This window comes from Crotalus tigris, unplaced genomic scaffold (assembly GCF_016545835.1).
Source record: "Crotalus tigris isolate CLP2741 ecotype Arizona unplaced genomic scaffold, ASM1654583v1 scf7180000018553.2237530, whole genome shotgun sequence".
Taxonomy (NCBI): Eukaryota; Metazoa; Chordata; class Lepidosauria; order Squamata; family Viperidae; genus Crotalus; species Crotalus tigris.
Window position 1 is genome coordinate 1,350,463 of NW_024097074.1, and position 18,718 is coordinate 1,369,180.

Below are 18,718 nucleotides of genomic sequence, written 5' to 3' on the forward strand. Positions count from 1 at the left end.
AGTCCAGCCCCCTGCTCAAGCAGGAGAACCTATACCATTTCAGACAGGTGATTGTCCAGTGTCTTCTTAAAAATTTCCAGTGATGGAAATAATAACGATGATGATGATAATAATAATAATAATAATAATAATAATAATAATAATAATAATAATAAACAACTTTGCAAAATACATCAAGAAACTGCAGCTTCCTGCAATAACTCCAGCAATGTTACAAAAAACTGCGCTACTCGGAACATCTTACATTTTAAGGATGGAACCTAGTTGACACCTAGGATGCTGGTAGCAACCCGTGTCAACCATCAGCGCCAGCCCGTTTGAATGTTCAGTTGACTGAGGTTCATGTTTAATGAATAATAATAATAATAATAATAATAATAATAATAATAATAATAATAATTTTAAAAAGCAACAACAAAATCTCTGCGGTCATCTACCGCCATCATCAGCCTCTGCATTGTCACCAATGTCACATTCACACGTGATCAACACACACGAATGCAAAAGGCTGCCTTGGTACTTACGCTCACTTTACCTCCCAAGAAATCTGCCCACGCGATAGAGAGAAGAGAGACAAAACATTCCCCCCCCCCAACTTAAGAGAATAAACAAGCTGCAAAGGGACGCACGACCTCAATTTCTGCTAAAAAGGGTGGAAAAAACTCCCGCGCTCCACCGCTTTGAAGCGTTTTGCTGGAAAGGCGGCCGAAGACATTGCACGGCGCGCCTAACCCTCCACTCCCGTGCAAGGAAGAGAAGCGCTACCGCTTTGGCCGATCAGGAAACGCCGATTCACACGAGCCGCCTTGACTTTCGAGTCCCCGGATCGCCCCAGGATTCCTTCAACCTCTTCCGGGGGCGAGGGCGGGGGAGGAGGGTCGACGAGGCTTGCCTGGATGGATCATAAAAGTCAGAATTTTGCTTTTCGAGAGGGCGAGATTCCCGTGTAGAAGAGACGGACGGAGGAGCAACTTAACTTCTTTTTAACGTGCGCGCGGAGTTCTCTGTTGGACCTGGGTGGGATTTAGACTTTGAAAGGTGTTGGCAAGCCCCCTGGTCCTCATGGTGGAAAGTCGCAGCCAAGCCTTGCAGCGCCCCCAAGGGGCAACCTGCAATATTATGCATTTATCCATCCCTCCCTCCCTTCCTTCCAAGAGATAGATAGATAGATAGATAGATAGATAGATAGATAGATAGATAGATAGATAGATAGATAGATAGATAGATAGATAGATAGATAGATAGATAGATAGATAGATAGACAGACAGACAGACAGACAGACAGACAGACAGACAGACAGACATAGATGACAAATAGACATAGACAGATAGGCAGACACAGATGATAGATAGACATAGATGATAGATGATAAATAGACATACTGATAGGTAGGTAGGTAGGTAGGCAGGCAGATAGAGAGACAGACAAATAGATATCAGTAGAGAGACATAGATGATAAATAGACATAGACAGATAGGTAGACATAGATGATTGATAGACATAGATGATAGATGATAGACAGACAGACATACTGGTAGATGATAGGTAGGCAGGCAGGCAAGCAGGCAGACAGACAGATAGATAATTACCAGTAGACAGATATAAATGATAAATAGACATAGATAGACAGACAGACATAATGGTAGATGAGAGAGAAAGAGAGAGAGAGATGATAGACAGACAGACAGACAGACAGACAGACATAGATGATAAATAGACATAGACAGACAGAGTGGCAGACATAGATGATAGATAGACATCGATGATAGATGATAGATAGACATAGATGATAGATAGACATACTGATAGATAGATAGGTAGGTAGGTAGGCAGGCAGGCAGGCAGATAGATAGACAAATACATATCAGTAGAGAAACATAGATTATAAATAGACATAGATAGGTAGATATAGATGATAGATAGACATAGATGATAGATGATAGATAGACAGACATACTGGTAGATGATAGGTAGGCAGGCAGGCAGGCAGGCAGGCAGGCAGACAGATAGATAATTACCAGTAGACAGATATAAATGATAAATAGACATAGATAGACAGACATACTGGTAGATGAGAGAGTTAGTTAGTTAGTTAGTTAGTTAGTTAGTTAGTTAGATAGATGGATAGATAGATAGAGGCAGATAGGCAGATATAGATGATAGATAGATGACAGATAGAAATAGATGATAGATAGATGACAGATAGAAATAGATGATAGATAGATAGATAGATAGATAGATAGATAGATAGATAGATAGATAGATAATAGACAGACAGACAGACAGACATAGATGGTAGATAGACAAACAGAGAATATATACAGCCTCCGATTTTCTTTTTCTCTGTAGATAACTGTTTTCTCAGCCTTGATTACTTTCAGATACAGTACAGGTAGTTTTCGATTTACAACAGTTCATTTAGTGACCTCAGTTACAACGGCACTGAAAAAAGTGACTCATGACCGTTTTTCACACTTACGACCGTTGCAGCCCCCTCCATGGTCACGCGATCCAAATTCAGACGCTTGGCAACGTACTTCTATTTATGACAGTCGCAGGAGGATCCCCTTTTGCGACCTTCTGACAAGCCAAGTCAGTGGGGAAGCCAGATTCACTTAACAACCGGGTTACTCACTTAACAACCGCAGAGATTCGCTGAACCCCTGTGGCAAGGCAGTGCGTCAGATGGGGCAAACTTCACTTAACCAATGTCTCACTTAGCAACGGGGCTCAATGGTGATCGTAAGTCGAGGACGAGCTGTATGTGGACTTCAATTCCCAGAATTCCCCAGCCAGCAACGCTGGCTGGGGAATTCTGGGAGTTGAAGTCCACAAGCCTTAAAAGTAGCGAAGGTTGAAAAACTCTGAGGGAAAAAAACACTCCTGTCTTGGCATCTCTTCGCTGAAGTTGAGCTGCAGCCCGAATATATCCGATTTAAACAGGGTTTTTTTTCCACCTCTAAAGTTCCCAATTTTTTTTTTAATTTCTTCACAAAATTCTCTACAAGGAACTCGGAAGCATCGTGTCCCCCCCCCTCAGGAAGACACCTCTATCCTCTGCTACGTCTCTCTCTCTCTCTCTCTTTTTCGCTGCTCCTCCCGCTCCCTCTCGCGCCGCGCCGTCCGCTTCCGGCCACGCCCACCGCGTCGCCGCGCGCGACTTCCGGTCCCAGAGTGCCCGAGGCCGAACCATGGACCACAATGGTGAGCGGGGCGATGCGAGGAGGGCCGTCGAGCGAGCCGGCCCCGCCGGCTTCGACCGCCGCGGCGCTCGAGCGGGGAATGGCGAAGGGTCTCGGCCGCGGCGGCCTAGCGCGCTGAGGCGGGGAAGCCCCGGAGCCGAGCGCGGCCTACCGCGGCCTGGCTCTGGATGGGCCCCGGCAGGCCTTTTCCTTGCCAAGCCGGCTCGTCGGGTTGTCTCGCGCGGCCGTGGCCGTCCTGAGGGCCTCCTCTCGGCGAGGCGGCTCCTTTGGGGCTTCCCTTCCCCTCCCCGGGTTGCTTGGAGGTCTCCATAGAGACGGGCTTGCTTCCCGTCTCTCTCTCTCTTTTCGGCAGGCTTTCCCCGGTCTCTGGAGGGTTTCTCTCAGCGGGCCACTTCTAAGAGGGGTGGACTACAGCTCCCAGAATGCCCCAGGCTGGCTGGGGAATCCGTCCGTCAGAATAGAGCTGGGAGGGGCCTTGGAGGTCGTCTAGTCCAGCCCCCCCCCCCCGCTCAAGCAGGAGACCCTAGACTGTTTCACACAAGTGGCTGTCCAGTTTCTTCTTAAAAAATCTCCACTGAACTTCAGTCAATCAGAATAGAGCTGGAAGAGACCTTGGAGGTCGTCTAGTCCAGCCCCCTTGCTCAAGCAGGAGCCCCTCAACCATTCCAGACAAATAGCTGCTCAGTGTTTTCTTGAAAACCTCCACTGCAATTCAATCCAATCCATCAGAATAGAGCTGGGAGGCACCTTGGAGGTCGTCTAGTCCAGCCCCCTTGCTCAAGCAGGAGACCCTCAACCATTCCAGACAAATTAGCTGTTCAGTCTTTTCTTAAAAACCAGTCTCTTCTTGGAAAACCTCCACTGCAATTCCATCCATCAGAATAGAGCTGGAAGGGACCCTGGAGGTCGTCTAGTCCAGCCCCCCCCCCCAAGCAGGAGACCCTCGACTGTTTCACACAAGTGGCTGTCCAGTTTCTTCTTAAAAAATCTCCACTGAACTTCAGTCAATCAGAATAGAGCTGGAAGTGGCCTTGGAGGTCATCTAGTCCAGCCCCCTTGCTCAACCAGGAGACCCTCAACCATTCCAGACAAATAGCTGCTCAGTGTTTTCTTGAAAACCTCCACTGAAATTCAATCCAATCCATCAGACTAGAGCTGGAAGGGACCTTGGAGGTCTTCTAGTCCAGCCCCCCCCCCGCTCAACCAGGAGACCCTATACTGTTTTAGGCAAGTGGCTGTCCAGTCTCTTCTTGAAAATCTCCACTGAACGTCAATCAATCAATCAAAATAGAGCTGGAAGGGACCTTGGAGGTCTTCTAGACAAACACCCCCCCCACCGCTCAAGCCCTATACCAGGGCACAGGAATTCTGGGAGTTGAAGTCCACAAGTCATAAAAGAGCCACCCCTGCACTATACCATTTCAGACAGGTGACTGTTCAATTCCTTCTTAAAAAGCTCCACTGAAATTCTATTCAATCCAATCAATCAGAATAGAGCTGGAAGGGACTTTGGAGTCTTCTAATCCACACCCCCCCCCACTCAAGCAGGAGACCCTATACCATTTCAGACAAGTGACTGTCCAATTTCTTCTTGAAAACCTTGGAGCACCCGCAACTTCTGGTGGCAAGCTGTTCCTCTGGTTTAATTGTCCGCACTGTTAGGAAGTTTCTCCTTAATTCCAGGCTGCTTCTCTCCTTGATTAGTTCCCATGCATTGTTTCTTGTCTTGCCTTCTGGGGCTTTGGAAAATAAGTTGACCCCCTGGAATATTGCCGTCATGTTCCGCTATCAGTTCTTCTTTTCACTAGAATACTTTTCACTGGCCATACCCAGTTCCTGCAACCGTTCTTCATACTTGTAGTCTGAAGTCCTCACTTCTAAAAGTTTGTGAAACACTTAACAGGTAGTCCTCAATCTAAGATCACAGCGCAGTCCGTAATTTCCGTCGCTAAGTGAGACAGTGAAGTGAGGTGTGCCCCATTTTATGACCTTTTTGCTGCGGCTGTTAGGCCGATCACTGCAGTCGTTAAGTGAATTGCGCGGTTGTTAAATGAATTCGGCTTCCCCCGTCGTCTTTTGTCGGAAACCAACCTGGGAATGGTTACAAATGGTGATCACATGACCCCGGCATTCTGCGCCCGTCATAAACACATGCCAGTTGCCAAGCATGTGGATTTTGATCACACACACACACACACACACACACACACGTTTAAACGCTGTTAGAGTTTTAACATTGTTTAGTGCCTGTAGTCCTTTTGTTTTAAGTCGTCTTGAGTTTAGTTTTATTTCTTTTGTTTTCTGTTCATTGACTTTTAATAGTTTCCAGTGGGATAGGCCTGTGACTCACGTTACACCAAAAACAGTCAAGAATCTATGCTATCTTAACAATAGAAGCATTATACAAGAGCATACAGTAATATATTTGTTGGTTTGTTTGTTTTTGGAAGGATCAATAGGCTAGTCATTTTCCATGTGCCTGCTGTTCTTACTGCAACACAATTTTTTTAAAAAAATTATATTCAGAGAATTTCTATCGTCAGTTGGCCTATTCATAATATCAGTAAATAAAATAAAGCCTTTCCCCATTTCCATTAATCAATGTCCGGAAGAATAATATGTTATCGACTGTCATCGACATGGCGGTTAGGTGATTAATTGTGAGCATTCCATTCCCACTGAGCAGAGGCCGTATAAAAATGGGCATAACATCTTTGGCCAGTGAGGGTTAATTTCAATCTGTTCTGAAAAAAAATTCACTGAATTGCTAGTGAAACAGCACGAATTAATTGTGCACAGCATGACCCAGAAGTCATGTTACCAATGTGAAAGATAAACTTGACAATGTTGGCTTTGAAACTGATAATAGGAGAAGCCATTTGAACGGTGACTCGACCATGTAGAAAATATTCTGTTGGTGAGTTAGTTGATTTACTAGAGAGGGTTCAGATCGCTTAAATTATGTGGTGTGCTCTTAATTAGTATCAATGGAAACTCAGTTTTTGGCAGTTTTAAGATCATTTGAATAAAGCATTGAAAACTTCTGCCTGTAGGGCTGCTGATTTTGTTGCATTTCGTGTCCCAGCTACATGACATCTGCGTACTACTGATTAAAATTCCCTCCTTCTATCTTATCTTGATCAGGAAGTGTTGTATATCTTCTTACAGCAGTGGTTCTCAACCTTTTTAATGCCACGACCCCCCAACCGGTCGTAAGTTGAGGACTACTCAACCGGTCATAAGTCGAGGACTACTCAACTGGTGCAGCACCGTTTGCAGAATGGGATTTTTGGCAGGCTCAGCAGGGCAGAGACAGCCTGGACAATTCCTATTGGCTTTTGAAAGCCAATAGAATTAGACTCTATTCAAGAGAGTCTATTCTATTGGCTTTCAAAAGCCAATAGAATAAAAGGGAGTAGCACAGCTAAGGAAAAGGGGGAAAAAATGGTGGACTGCGTTGTTTGGCGACCCCCGTGAAATGGTCGTTCGACCCCAAATGGGGTCCTGACCCACAGGTTGAGAACCACTGTCTTACAGGCTGCTGTATTAAAGTGTACGATAAAGTATACGATAGTTTTCTTTGTCCAGCTGTTTCTTTTACAAGTTTATACACAGCGGTAGCTATTGCTGCATGGTTGCTGTTTTTGATGGACTGAGTATAATATGCATTTAAAAATGTTAGAAATTTGCAGGTCCTATGGCAGTGATGACGAACCTTTTAGAGACCGAGTACCCAAACTGCAAGCCAAAACCCACTTATTTATCGTAAAGTGCCAACACAGCAATTTAATCTGAATATTCACGTTTTAGTTTAGAAAAAAACAACTCATACATTAACATCTTTTGTCTTAAAAGAAAAACCACAATAACAGAGCTTTCAATGATACAAGCAACTTTTTACTGAAAGATAAAAGTTTGCATTTGGCATGCTTTTGAAGAATTAGTGTGATTTTTGCTGTTGTATGCAATCCTGATCATTTGTCTAACCTTGGCTTATACTTTGTAAGTTTGAGAGCAACACATGCAGCACTCAGGTCATCTATTAGTCTGTTTTGGTGTCAGATTTGATATAATTCAAAGTTTGTTGCTCTGGAGGTTTGTTTTGGCTAGGAAGGGGCTTGAGAAATGGCTTTTTCCTGTGAAAACGTAGCCAAAGAGCGAGGTGCGCGTGACCACAGAGAGGGCTCCGAGTGCCCCCTCTGGCACGCGTGCCATAGGTACGCCACCACTGTCCTATGGGGTGAGAATCCCTTATGATTGGACAACACATCATGAATTAAATTAAATTATCAGTTGTTTTGATACGCAGCATACATTTTCCCGTATATACTTCTAGTGCAGTGGTTCTCAACCTTTTTAATGCCGTGACCCCCCAACCGGTCGTAAGTCGAGGACTACTCAACCGGTCATAAGTCGAGGACTACCCAACTGGTGCAGCACCGTTTGCAGAATGGGACTTTTGGCGGGCTCAGCAGAGCAGAGACAGCCTGGACAATTCCTATTGAAAGCCAATAGAATTAGACTCTATTCAAGAGAGTCTATTCTGTTGGCTTTCAAAAGCCAATAGAACAAAAGGGAGTAGCACAGCTAAGGAAAAGGGGGGGGAAAATGGCGGACTGCGTTGTTTGGCGACCCCCGTGAAATAGTCGTTCGATCCCAAATGGGGTCCCGACCCACAGGTTGAGAACCACTGTTCTAGTGTAAGTTGTAGGGTTTAACTCTCTTTTATGGTTTGGACCGTATTGATGCCAACGTAGACTTTATTAAGGGATGAGTTTCTTATATACCTTGAACATGAATAACTTTTACACATGCTAAAAAAGTACTGTCGTGTTCTCTCTTTTTTGCGAGCGAAGGAACAGATCTGCTTCCAAACGCTCTGAAAAGTACAGGATGGCTTGTTCAACGTGGCTATATATGATAGGTTCCCACATAAGGGTAATTGTTAGTTTATGGGTTCTATTTTGTAGAGAAATCAATAGCCGGCGAAAAAGTTATGCTTCATGGCAAAGGTAATCATGAAACAATGACTTCCGTACAGAATCCAAGGAACTTAACAATCTAAAATTATGCGGTGTGCTTGCCAACTAAAAAAAATACAGCAAACAGGAGAAGAGACCAGGATAGCTGAGCACGAATCAGAGCAAATGAGGTTATAAGTACAGGTAAAATCCTCAACCTACGACCACAATTGAGCCTAAAACTCCTGTGAATAAGGGAGACATTTGTTAAGTGAGTTTCGCCCAATTTTACGTCGTTTCTTACCACAGTTGTTAAGGGAATCGCACCAGTTAAGTTCGCAACACGGTTGTTAAGTGAATCTGGCTTTTCCCCCATTGACTTTGCTTGCCAGAAGATCTCAAAAGGGTGATCACGTGACCCTGCGGACACTACAATGGTCATATAGATGAAACCGGTTGCCCAGCGTCTGAAATTGAAAGTGACCCTGGGAGTGCTACAAAGGTCGTAACTCTTGAAAAACGGTCCTAAGTCACATTTTTCAGTGCCGTTGTAACTTCGAACAGTCACTACTAAGTGAACTGTTGTGAGTTGAGGATTGCCAGTACTTCCAGTTTTATTTCAGTTGGAGGTGAGGACAGAGGGATTCAGCCAAAGATGTCACAGTGAAGGTAGATGGAGAAGAGAAGAGAAAATAGAAGAGAACATAATAGAATAGAATAGAAAATAGAAGAGAAGAGAAAATAGAAGAGAAAATAAAATAAAATAGAAGAGAAAATAGAATAGAAGAGAACAGAATAGAATAGAAAATAGAAGAGAAAAGAAAATAGAAGAGAAAATAAAATAGAAGAGAAAATAGAATAGAAGAGAACAGAATAGAATAGAAAATAGAAGAGAAAAGAAAATAGAATAGAAAATAAAATAAAATAAAATAGAAGAGAAAATAGAATAGAATAGAATAGAACTGAACCAAACCTCGGAGGTCATCTAGTCCAACCCCCTGCTCAGGCAGGAAGCCCTCTACCATTTCAGACCAATGGCTGTCCAGTCTCTTCTTAAAAACTTCCAGTGTTGGAGCATTCACTGCTTCTGGAGGCAGGTTGTTCCACTGATTAATTGTTCTCACTGTCAGGAAGTTTCTCCTTAGTTCTAGGTTGCTTCTCTCCTTGATTAGTTTCCATCCGAGAGAGAAGCAACCTAGAACTAAGGAGAAACTTCCTGACAGTTAGAACAATGAACCAGTGGAACCACCTGCCTCAAGAAGCTGCCAGTGTTCCAACATTCATGTGTGAGAGGAGCCTTTACTGTCTTAAGTTGGTTTTGATATTAAAGGAAAAAAGCAACGCCTGAGTAGCAGGCAACATCTCTTCCCATACTGTGAATCAGTTTAACCATTATTGTCTTGTTTCCTTCAGTGAAAAAAGTAGATGATAATATTGGGACCTCACTGAGAAGAAAGCTTTGTAATAACGAGTAACAATCAAACCTGTCAAATGAACCATCAAACAAAATAAGCCCATCCTCAGCACTGTTGACTGTTATCAAAATTTGTCACGTCTTCCGTGACAAATTTTGATAACAGTCAACAGTACTGAGGATGGGCTTATTTTGTTTGATGGTTCATTTGACAGGTTTGATGAACCATCACGTCCTCTTTAAAATTTAAGATATCTTATAGATTTTATAGACTTTTCTTTTTTCTTTTTTTTCTTTTTTCTTTTTCCTTTCTTCCTATTTTTTTGTATTTTCTTGTATTTTTGTCTTTTTATATATATATTATTGTTAACTATTTCATAAATTGGTTTAATTAATGTATTTAGACTTGTTAATGGTTTATATCTGTTTGAAGATTTTTTGAAAAATTTTAATTAAGCCTGTATTCAGCTCTGCGAGGGTCGGGGGAGGGTATGGGGGGGTTGGGGGGGCTTGGGGAAGGGAACTGTATTGTTTTGTAAAATTTAAAAAATTTCAATTAAAAAAAAAATTGTCACGTCCTCCTGCTGTTTCTACAATTAAAGGAGAGTGTCCCAAACCTAGGCTGAGATTAGCTTGCCAAATACAGCCTAGATTTGCGAAGAGGTTCACTGCTCCATCAGACCTGGAGAAATGGCAACTTGCCAATCACGTCGTGTGGTGCATTTGTTGTCGTTGTTGTTGTTTTTATGCAGACAGTGACTTGCAAGGCACAAACAGTTCCGGGACTTTGGGGGGTCTGGATGTCCGTCGGCGTATTCCTATAAAGCTGATCTCCAAACAGAACATCAAGGCCAAACCGACACCGCCTCGCCCTACAAGAAATATGAACAGGGTCCCTTCAAAGGCTGGAGATGAAGGTAAATCCAAATTTGGGCAGCGTTCTGTTGAAATTCCGGAATATTTTGGGGTTGGGTTTTTTTTTTTGCCCTTTCTGACATCCATTCATCATTTTTCTGAAGAGAGGGATCGACTTTTCAGCTAAAGATGAATACGGTCTGTGTATATCTGTTGGGTGTCTTGTGATGTCTTTATTAACAGAGTGGACTTTTGGAGACACCTCTTCGGTTAGCATTCACATACAGTAGTGGCCAAAATTTTGGGAATAGTGTATAGTAGAAATGCCACCTTGGGTTAAGCTTCCACCCATTTTTCTTCTAATTTCTTTATAACTGTAGCCTTGTTCACTTAATAATCCTATTTTACGTCGCTTTCTGGGCGACCAGTCAACTCTTTGCACCATGACTTTAATTTTATTACGTTTCACAAGCTCCCTAAGTGAAAGAACACAAAAAAACCCAACCAACTTGATAGCGATCACATAACACCCTGACAAATGTCCTCCTCTCAGCTTCAATACATGACATCAATCACTGAATCTCCTGTGATCTGATTGGCTCATTGCCACAACAAGAGGACACCTGATTGGCTTTCTAAACACTCGCGCTCATTGGCTACCATCAGATGAAGGAAAGCTACCTGAGATCAACTTAAGCAAGTTGTGCTTCCTTTTTCTGGTTATTTGGTTATAACGTTTCACAGAATACAGTACAGATAATTGAACAAACTATGTTGCATTACGTTCTTGATTAAATTATCTTTCCATTGATATATAATTTTATGGTGCTACTCCCCCCCCCCAAAAAAAGTGATGTTATTAGCCATCAAAACTCAAAAATACACTTTTCCCAAAAGGTGTCCACAATTTTGGCCACTCTTGTAGGTCTTGAGTCATTTAGAATGATAGAATAGAATATAGCTGGAAGGGACCCTGGCGGTCTTCTAGTCCAGCCCCCTGCTCAAGCAGGAGAACCTACACCATCTCAGACAGGTGAATGTCCAGTCTCTTGAAAATCTCCAGTGATGGAGCACTCACAACTTCTGGTGGCAAGCTGTTCCACTGGTTGATTGTCCTCACTGTCAGGAAGTTTCTCCTTAATTCCAGTTTGTGACTGACTCCTTTGGTGAGTGTTAAGAGGATGATGAAAAAGTATCTTTGCAATCAGCCCTCGCATGTATAAAATTTGCAGGTTTGCAAGCAAAGAAAATCAGAAGTAAGATAACCGCAATTGGTTTCATTTAGCAACTGCTTCCCTTAACGGCCGGTCCTAATTGCGGTTGCTAAATGAGGACTAACTGCACTTACGTTCCATCTTTCAAGTACTGTTGGCATTAGTCTTTTACATGGCCTCTTTGTACCCTGTCATTTCCAATATGGATGATGAATAATATCCAAGCGTGTATTTTGATTATGGAGAAAACATTTCAGTTATATTGGAATTGATATTGCAGGGAGCGATAGAATCCAAGTCAGCCTGGACAGGTGTATTTATCCAAATTAACTGTGCCATTCTGACTTCCAGTTAGATTGTGAAATTCTAATTCAGTGGTTCTCAACCTTTTTAATGTCACAACCCCCAACCAGTCGTAAGTCGAGGACTACTCAACTGGTGCAGCACCGTTTGCAGAACGGGACTTTTGGCGGGCTCAGCAGGGCAGAGACAGCCTGGACAATTCCTATTGGCTTTTGAAAGCCAATAGAATGAGACTCTCTTCAAGCACAGCTAAGGAAAAGGGGGGAAAATGGTGGACTGCATTGTTTGGCGACCCCCGTGAAATGGTCGTTCGACCCCAAATGGGGTCCCAACTCACAGGTGGAGAACCACTGTTCTAATTCATTTTTAGGCTAGAATTTTACCTATTAGGGTGAGACCGAACGCCGAAAATGTTGTTTGGACTTTTGTTTTCCATAAGAGTTTGATTACAACGATGAAGAACGATATGAGTGCAAAGGTGCTGACGTGTTTAGCAACCAGCGAAGATTCCCTGGGCTCCTCTTCTGGGACTTCAAGGTATGGGAATTGACTCAACACTAAATAACATGTTAGCTTGCTTATAAAAATTCAGGTGTTTCCACCAGGAGTTCGCTCCCTTTTTTTTTAAAACAGTGGGAACTGTGTGTTAATAAATGTGCAATAGCGATCTAACAAAATGCTTTTGAAAATTTTAAGAAAACCGAGTTACAGAAATGGCTACTATACATTACTATAGAAAGTTGACCCCGAAATGTTGTTGTTTTTTGTTTTTTTTTCTGCGCTACAAAGAGCACAAAAACAATGCTTTTCTTTAATCTTCCCCCTTTTACACTTTTTCCTCTCCCCTTTTTTCCTCCCTTTTTCTTGTTTCATTTCATTTGTCTTTGTATTTTATATTTCGAGAACCTAATCAAATTGGTAAAAGCTGAAAAGTTTTAATAAAAATCGGGGTTTTCTAAAGATGCGTTCGCTAAGTACAGGATGACGATCAGCTAATGAAACACAATATTTGTATTTTGGTAGCTAAATCTACTTGGAGAGAAGGATGACACTCCAGTTCATTTCTGTGACAAATGTGGGTTACCCATTAAAATGTACGGGCGCATGGTAAGTCAAAGGATTTGATGCCTTCCATCATACTCCTGATAGATAGATAGATAGATAGATAGATAGATAGATAGATAGATAGATGGATGGATGGATGGATGGATGGATGGATGGATAGATAGATGTTAGATACATAGATAGATATAGATGATAGTTAGATAGATGATAGATAGATATAGATAGATGATAATAGATAGATGATAGATAGATGATAGATAGATGATAGATGATTGATACATAGATGATAGATACATAGATAGATATAGATGATAGATAGATAGATAGATGATAGATACATAGATAGAGATTGATAGATAGATTTATTTATTTATTTATGAGACTTATATACCGCTTTAAGTGCAAGCACTCTCTAAGCGGTGTACACCAGTAAGCAATGTATATATATATTTACATTGCCCCCAACAATCTGGGTCCTCATTTTACCTACCCCGGAAGGATGGAAGGCTGAGTCAACCTTGAGCCGGTGAGATTTGAACCGCTGACCTGCTGAACACCGTCAGCTAAAGTGGCCTGCAGTACTGCACTCTAACTGCTGTGCCACCTCGGCTCATGATAGATGATAGATATTGATAGATGATAGATAGATATAGATATAGATATAGATATAGATAGATAGATAGATAGATAGATAGATAGATAGATAGATAGATAGATAGATAGATAGATAGGTCAAAATGACCCAAAAATCATCCCAATACTACTTTTTAAAGGATGTCTGCTATAGTCCGTCCAGCCTTTTTCTCTGCCATTCATTATATATACATTTCAAGAGTAAAAGGTTTTGTATAACCTTTGAATGTCCAGCAGAGGGAGAGAGAAAAGCAGTCAAATAATATATAAATATATTTTCATTGTCCTAGTCCAGGGGTCTTCAAACCTGGCCCTTTGATGACTCGCGGACTTCAACTCCCAGAATTCCTGAGCCAGCTGTGCTGAGGGGAAAGGGAGAGGTTTCCAAGCTGAGCCAGGTTGGCTCAGGAATTCTGGGAGTTGAAGTCCACAAGTCTTAAAGTTGCCAAGGTTGAAGACCCTTGTCCTAGTCCTTTGAACAATTCAGGCACAGGTATTTTTATTTCCAGGTCACTTTGTTTCTTTTGGAATTATTAGTTGATATTCATTAATTGCTCCTCAGTTGCTAAACAATCTGTGTGCGTGTGTATAAATAAAATATTTGAATGTAAAATCGAAATGTAAAATAAGAATAGAAAATACTGTCCTGTTTTAAAGGGCAGATTTAGCAAAGTTCATCCATTCCTTCATTCATTCCCTGAAGCAATTAAAAGAATTGTCTATTTTTGTGTTGTTTTTTAATAGATACCCTGCAAACACGTTTTCTGCTACGAGTGTGCGCTCTTACACGAGAAGAAAGCGGACAAGATGTGTCCGGGGTAAGTTTTCTCAAAGGGTGTTTTTGTGGGTAGCTGATAATCTGTCATTTATTCCTGATCTTTACTCGACTCCATTTTTTTAAAAAAGTTTTTTATTTGTAATACAATTAAAACAAAACTGGACAAGCGTGACATTCCAGAGTAAGTATTCCTAACAGTTTGCTTCTCGTGGTACAAAAATTTAATACATCATTCTTAATGTCTATATAAGCCTCATCCTTCTATGTAATACAATTAAATATACAATTATATGTACAGTTATATATATATATATGTAGGTCTTTGGTTGTTCGGGTTTTCTCCCGCGTAAAATTGGAAGTGTCTTGGCGACGTTTCGACGGAGTCCCATTCGTCATCTTCAGGCTGGTGTTTTCAGCTTCGTGCTTCGAGCAGCAAGAATTGCTGCTCGAAGCGAAGCTGAAAACACAGCCTGAAGATGACGAATGGGACTCCGTCGAAACGTCGCCAAGACACTTCCAATTTTATGCGGGAGAAAACCCGAACAACCAAAGACCTACATACAAATCATATATATATATATATATATATATATATATATATATATATATATATATATATATATATATATATATCAATCCTATCATTAACTTGAGATCCGAGCAGTTCTCCTTAATTCATACCAACATTTGTCCCAGATTTCGAAGTGTTCGTGTTCTGTCTTGTCCTTCATAATCATTGTAAGCCTGTCCATCTCAGCACATGAAAGGATTTTATACAGGATCTCTTCTTCTGTTGGAATTCCTTTATTCCTCCAATTTTGAGCAAAAACCAGTCTGGAAGCCATTAGAATGTGTAACATTAAATAAAGTACGCCTTTGTACTCGACTCCATTTTGAGGCCCGAATCGTCTCTCTTTTGGAGCCGAGAAGAAAAGACGTTTGTGATTGGATCACATTTGCTCTGTGTTTGGATGGCACTGAACGCCTGCAAAGAAATCCTCATTTTAGGGTTAGCTGACAGCCGTGAGACTTCCACTCTACAGCACGCTATAGCAGAAAAATGATCAGAATATAATAATCAGCCTGTGGTTCATTAGACCCAGTGGCATTAGGGAATTCCAGATAAAATCCATTGTTTATTACTGTGTTTTCCCCAAAATAAGACCCAGCTGGAAAACAAGCCCTAGCATGATTTTTCAGGATGCTTGTAAGATAAGCCCACCCCAAAAATAAGCCCCAGTTAAGATCATCAGCCAGATGGACGCATTTAGTGCCGTATTTCCCTGAATATAAGACCTAATCCGAAAATAAGACCTAAGGTGTGTTTTTGGAGCAAAAATTAATACAAGACCTGGACTTCTTTTCGGAGAAACTTGGTATCGTCCTACATCTCCGTCAGCTCAGTGTGCAAACTCCAACTCAAAACCAAGAGCCAACACAGAATACAATAATTGTACTTGAAGAATATAGGCGGTCCTCAACTTGCAACTACAATGGAGCCCAAAATTTCTGTTGTTCAGTGAGATATTTGCCCCATCTTACAACCTTTTTTGCCACCATCGTTAAGTGAATCACTGCAGTTGGTAAGTTAGTAACCCGGTTGTTAAGCGAGTCTGGCTAACCCCACTGACTTTGCCTGTCAGAAAATGGCAAAAGGGGATCACATGACCTCCCCGGGACACTGCGACCATCATAAGTATGAACCAGTTGCCCAGCATCTGAATTCTGATCACATGACCACAGGGATAATTCAATGGTTGTAAGTATGAAAAACGCTTATAAATCACATTTTTCAGTGCCGTTGTAATTTTAAACGGTCATTAAGCGAATTGTTGTAAGATGAGGATTACCCATATACAGGGAATCCTTGACTTAACAACCGTTCATTTAGCAACTGTTCAAAGTTACAGCATCACTGTGAGGAAAAAAAAACTGGTCCTCACAACCGTTCATTTAGCAACAGTTCAAAGTTATAGTGTCACAGCGAGGGAAAAAAATGGTCCTTACAACCATTCATTTAGCAACAGTTCAAAGTTAGAGCATCACTGAGAGAAAAAAACTGGTCACTGTGAGGGGGAAAAAAAACGGTCCTCACAACTGTTTTATTTAGCAACAGTTCAAAGTTACAGCGTCACTGTGAGAAAAAAAAAAACGGTTGTCACACTGAAGCTGTCACAGCATCCCCAATTACATGATCAAAGTTTGGGCCCTTGGCAACCATTTAGAGCAGTGGTTCTCAACTTGTGGGTCGGGACCCCATTTGGGGTCGAACGACCATTTCACGGGGGTCGCCAAACAAGGCTGTCCGCCATTTTTTTCCCCTTTTCTTTGGCCACTCCACTGGCACCCGGTGATGTATAAGTGGTCGGGGGTCACCACAACATGGGGAACTGTATTATGGGGTCGCGGCATTAGAAAGGTTGAGAACCACTGATTTAGAGCATTCTGGGGTCATGTGATCGCCATTTACAACCCTCCCAGCTAGCTTCCCACTAGCAAAGTGAGTGGGGGGGAGTGGGACGGGATTGATGTAATGCCTGCATGCTTCACTTAACTGCAGCAATTCACGGTGGCCAAAAATAGGCGTAAAATCAAGCACGGCTCACTCAACACCCTCCTTGCATAGCAACGGAAATTCTGCTCCCAGCTGCGGTTGTAAGTCGAGAACTGTGCTGTCCCCTCTGTTTTGGTTTGAGTAACAGCGGTGTCCGCCAACCCCATTCTTTCTTTCTTTCTTTCTCTGATCCAGCTGCAACGAGCCGGTGCAGCGAATTGAGCAGTGCCTTCGTGGCTCTCTGTTCATGTGCAGCATCGTGCAGGGCTGCAAGAGAACCTACCTATCTCAGAGGGACCTCCAGGCTCACATCAACCACCGGCACATGAGAGCCGGCAAGCCGGTGGCGCGTCCTCCTCTCGAGCCCGTCCACACTCCTATTGCTCCTCCTCCAGCGGAAATCCCGGAGCGGTTCATCCTGCCGCCCGAGAAGCATCACCTGAGCCACCTCCCGCCGAAGCAGCACCTCCTGATGCCGCCCCCGCCGCCGCTGCAGCATGTGTCCCACGAGCATTACAACCAGCCCCACGAGGACATCCGGGCCTCCCCCGCCGAGATGTCCATGGTGCCGCCTCCCCCTCGCCCCGTCAACCAGGACACCTTCCGCATCTCCACCCGGAAGCACAGCAACCTCATCACCGTCCCTATCCAGGACGATTCGAGCTCCGGCACTCGCGAGCCGCCCCCGCCGGGCCCAGGCCCAGCTCACCACCACCCCGAATATCAGGGCCAGCCCGTGGTGTCCCACCCACACCATATCATGCCCCCCCAGCAGCACTACGCCCCGCCCCCTCCTCCCCCGCCCCCCATCAACCACCCGATGCAGCACCCTCCCCAGGGGGCAGGTACCCCCCACCTGGTTTACAGCCAAGCCCCGCCCCCTCCCATGACCTCGGCTCCTCCCCCTATCACCCCGCCTCCTGGACACATCATTGCGCAGCTTCCTCCTTACATGAACCACCCTCCCCCTGGGCCGCCGCCGCCCCAGCACGGCGGGCCCCCCGTCAACGTCAATGCACCCCCTCCTCATCATTACAACCCGAACGCTCTGCAGAAGTTCAGCGAAGACCAAGGAACTCTCAGCCCACCGTTCACTCAGCCCGGGGGGATGAGCCCAGGCATATGGCCGGCTCCGAGGGGGCCGCCCCCGCCCCCGCGAATGCAAGGCCCGCCTTCTCAAGCGCCACTTCCGGGACCCCACCACCCCGACCAAGCCAGATACAGGCCATACTATCAATGATAGTCGTTAACGATTGGAACTAAAACACGATCGAAGGATAACGTGTTCTAAGCAGAAGCCTTTTCGTAAATCCGACTGTTTAAGGAGCTCTCTTTTCTGTTTTTTGCTTTGTTTCTTGAAGAAGAAAAAAAAAAAGGTAATTTCCGACTGTAAAGCTCTCGGGGGGATTTAAAGCTTAAATATTTTTGTTTTTTAAAAAAGAAAACTTTGGTTATAGGATTCTTGACACCTGGTACCCTGTAAGCTAAGTGGCTGTGTAGCAGACAGCACCGTTTTAAAAAGATTTTTGTATCCCTAGTCTGACTGGCTTGTCCCAGAGGTTATAAAACGTTTATAAAGGCCTCCCGACAACCACACTTACTGTACCACTTTAAAGTATTTTTGGTTAAATCTGGATAGTTTCGTTGTGATACTTTTTTTGTGTGTCAACCCGTGTATAATTAAATTTATTGTCCAAAACTGCTTGCTCTTTTACGTGAGATTGGGGTGGGCTGAGG

The 18,718-nt window shown here is 43.3% G+C and overlaps 2 protein-coding genes across 5 annotated transcripts in view; one reads left to right on the forward strand and one right to left on the reverse strand.

The window, feature by feature from the left end:
- The window catches only part of DUS4L (dihydrouridine synthase 4 like), a 33,227-nt gene extending 32,126 nt beyond the window's left edge, over positions 1-1,101 (reverse strand). Inside the window, exon 1 of one of the 4 annotated variants that reach the window (XM_039354484.1) lies at positions 766-1,071. The gene's annotated coding sequence lies outside the window, so the exon portion shown is untranslated. Of the gene's footprint in view, positions 1-524 lie in introns of all 4 variants that reach the window. The other 3 variants (XM_039354480.1, XM_039354482.1, XM_039354481.1) reach the window with 3 other exon arrangements.
- A 1,952-nt stretch (positions 1,102-3,053) lies between these two features.
- CBLL1 (Cbl proto-oncogene like 1) lies at positions 3,054-18,680 on the forward strand. The gene is made up of 6 exons (XM_039354485.1): positions 3,054-3,205; positions 10,332-10,496; positions 12,391-12,488; positions 12,975-13,058; positions 14,394-14,467; positions 17,177-18,680. The coding sequence occupies exons 1-6, from the start codon at positions 3,193-3,195 to the stop codon at positions 18,219-18,221; spliced, it is 1,479 nt and encodes a 492-aa protein (XP_039210419.1). The 5' UTR covers positions 3,054-3,192; the 3' UTR covers positions 18,222-18,680.
- The last annotated feature ends 38 nt before the right edge of the window (positions 18,681-18,718 follow it).

What these genes read in the sequence shown, in the direction of transcription:
- CBLL1 (XM_039354485.1), top strand. An exon ending in TCCTCTTCTGGGACTTCAAG is followed by an intron (nt 12,489 to 12,974) that starts GTATGGGAATTG and finishes GTATTTTGGTAG; the next exon opens with CTAAATCTACTTGGAGAGAA. An exon ending in GCGGACAAGATGTGTCCGGG is followed by an intron (nt 14,468 to 17,176) that starts GTAAGTTTTCTC and finishes TCTCTGATCCAG; the next exon opens with CTGCAACGAGCCGGTGCAGC.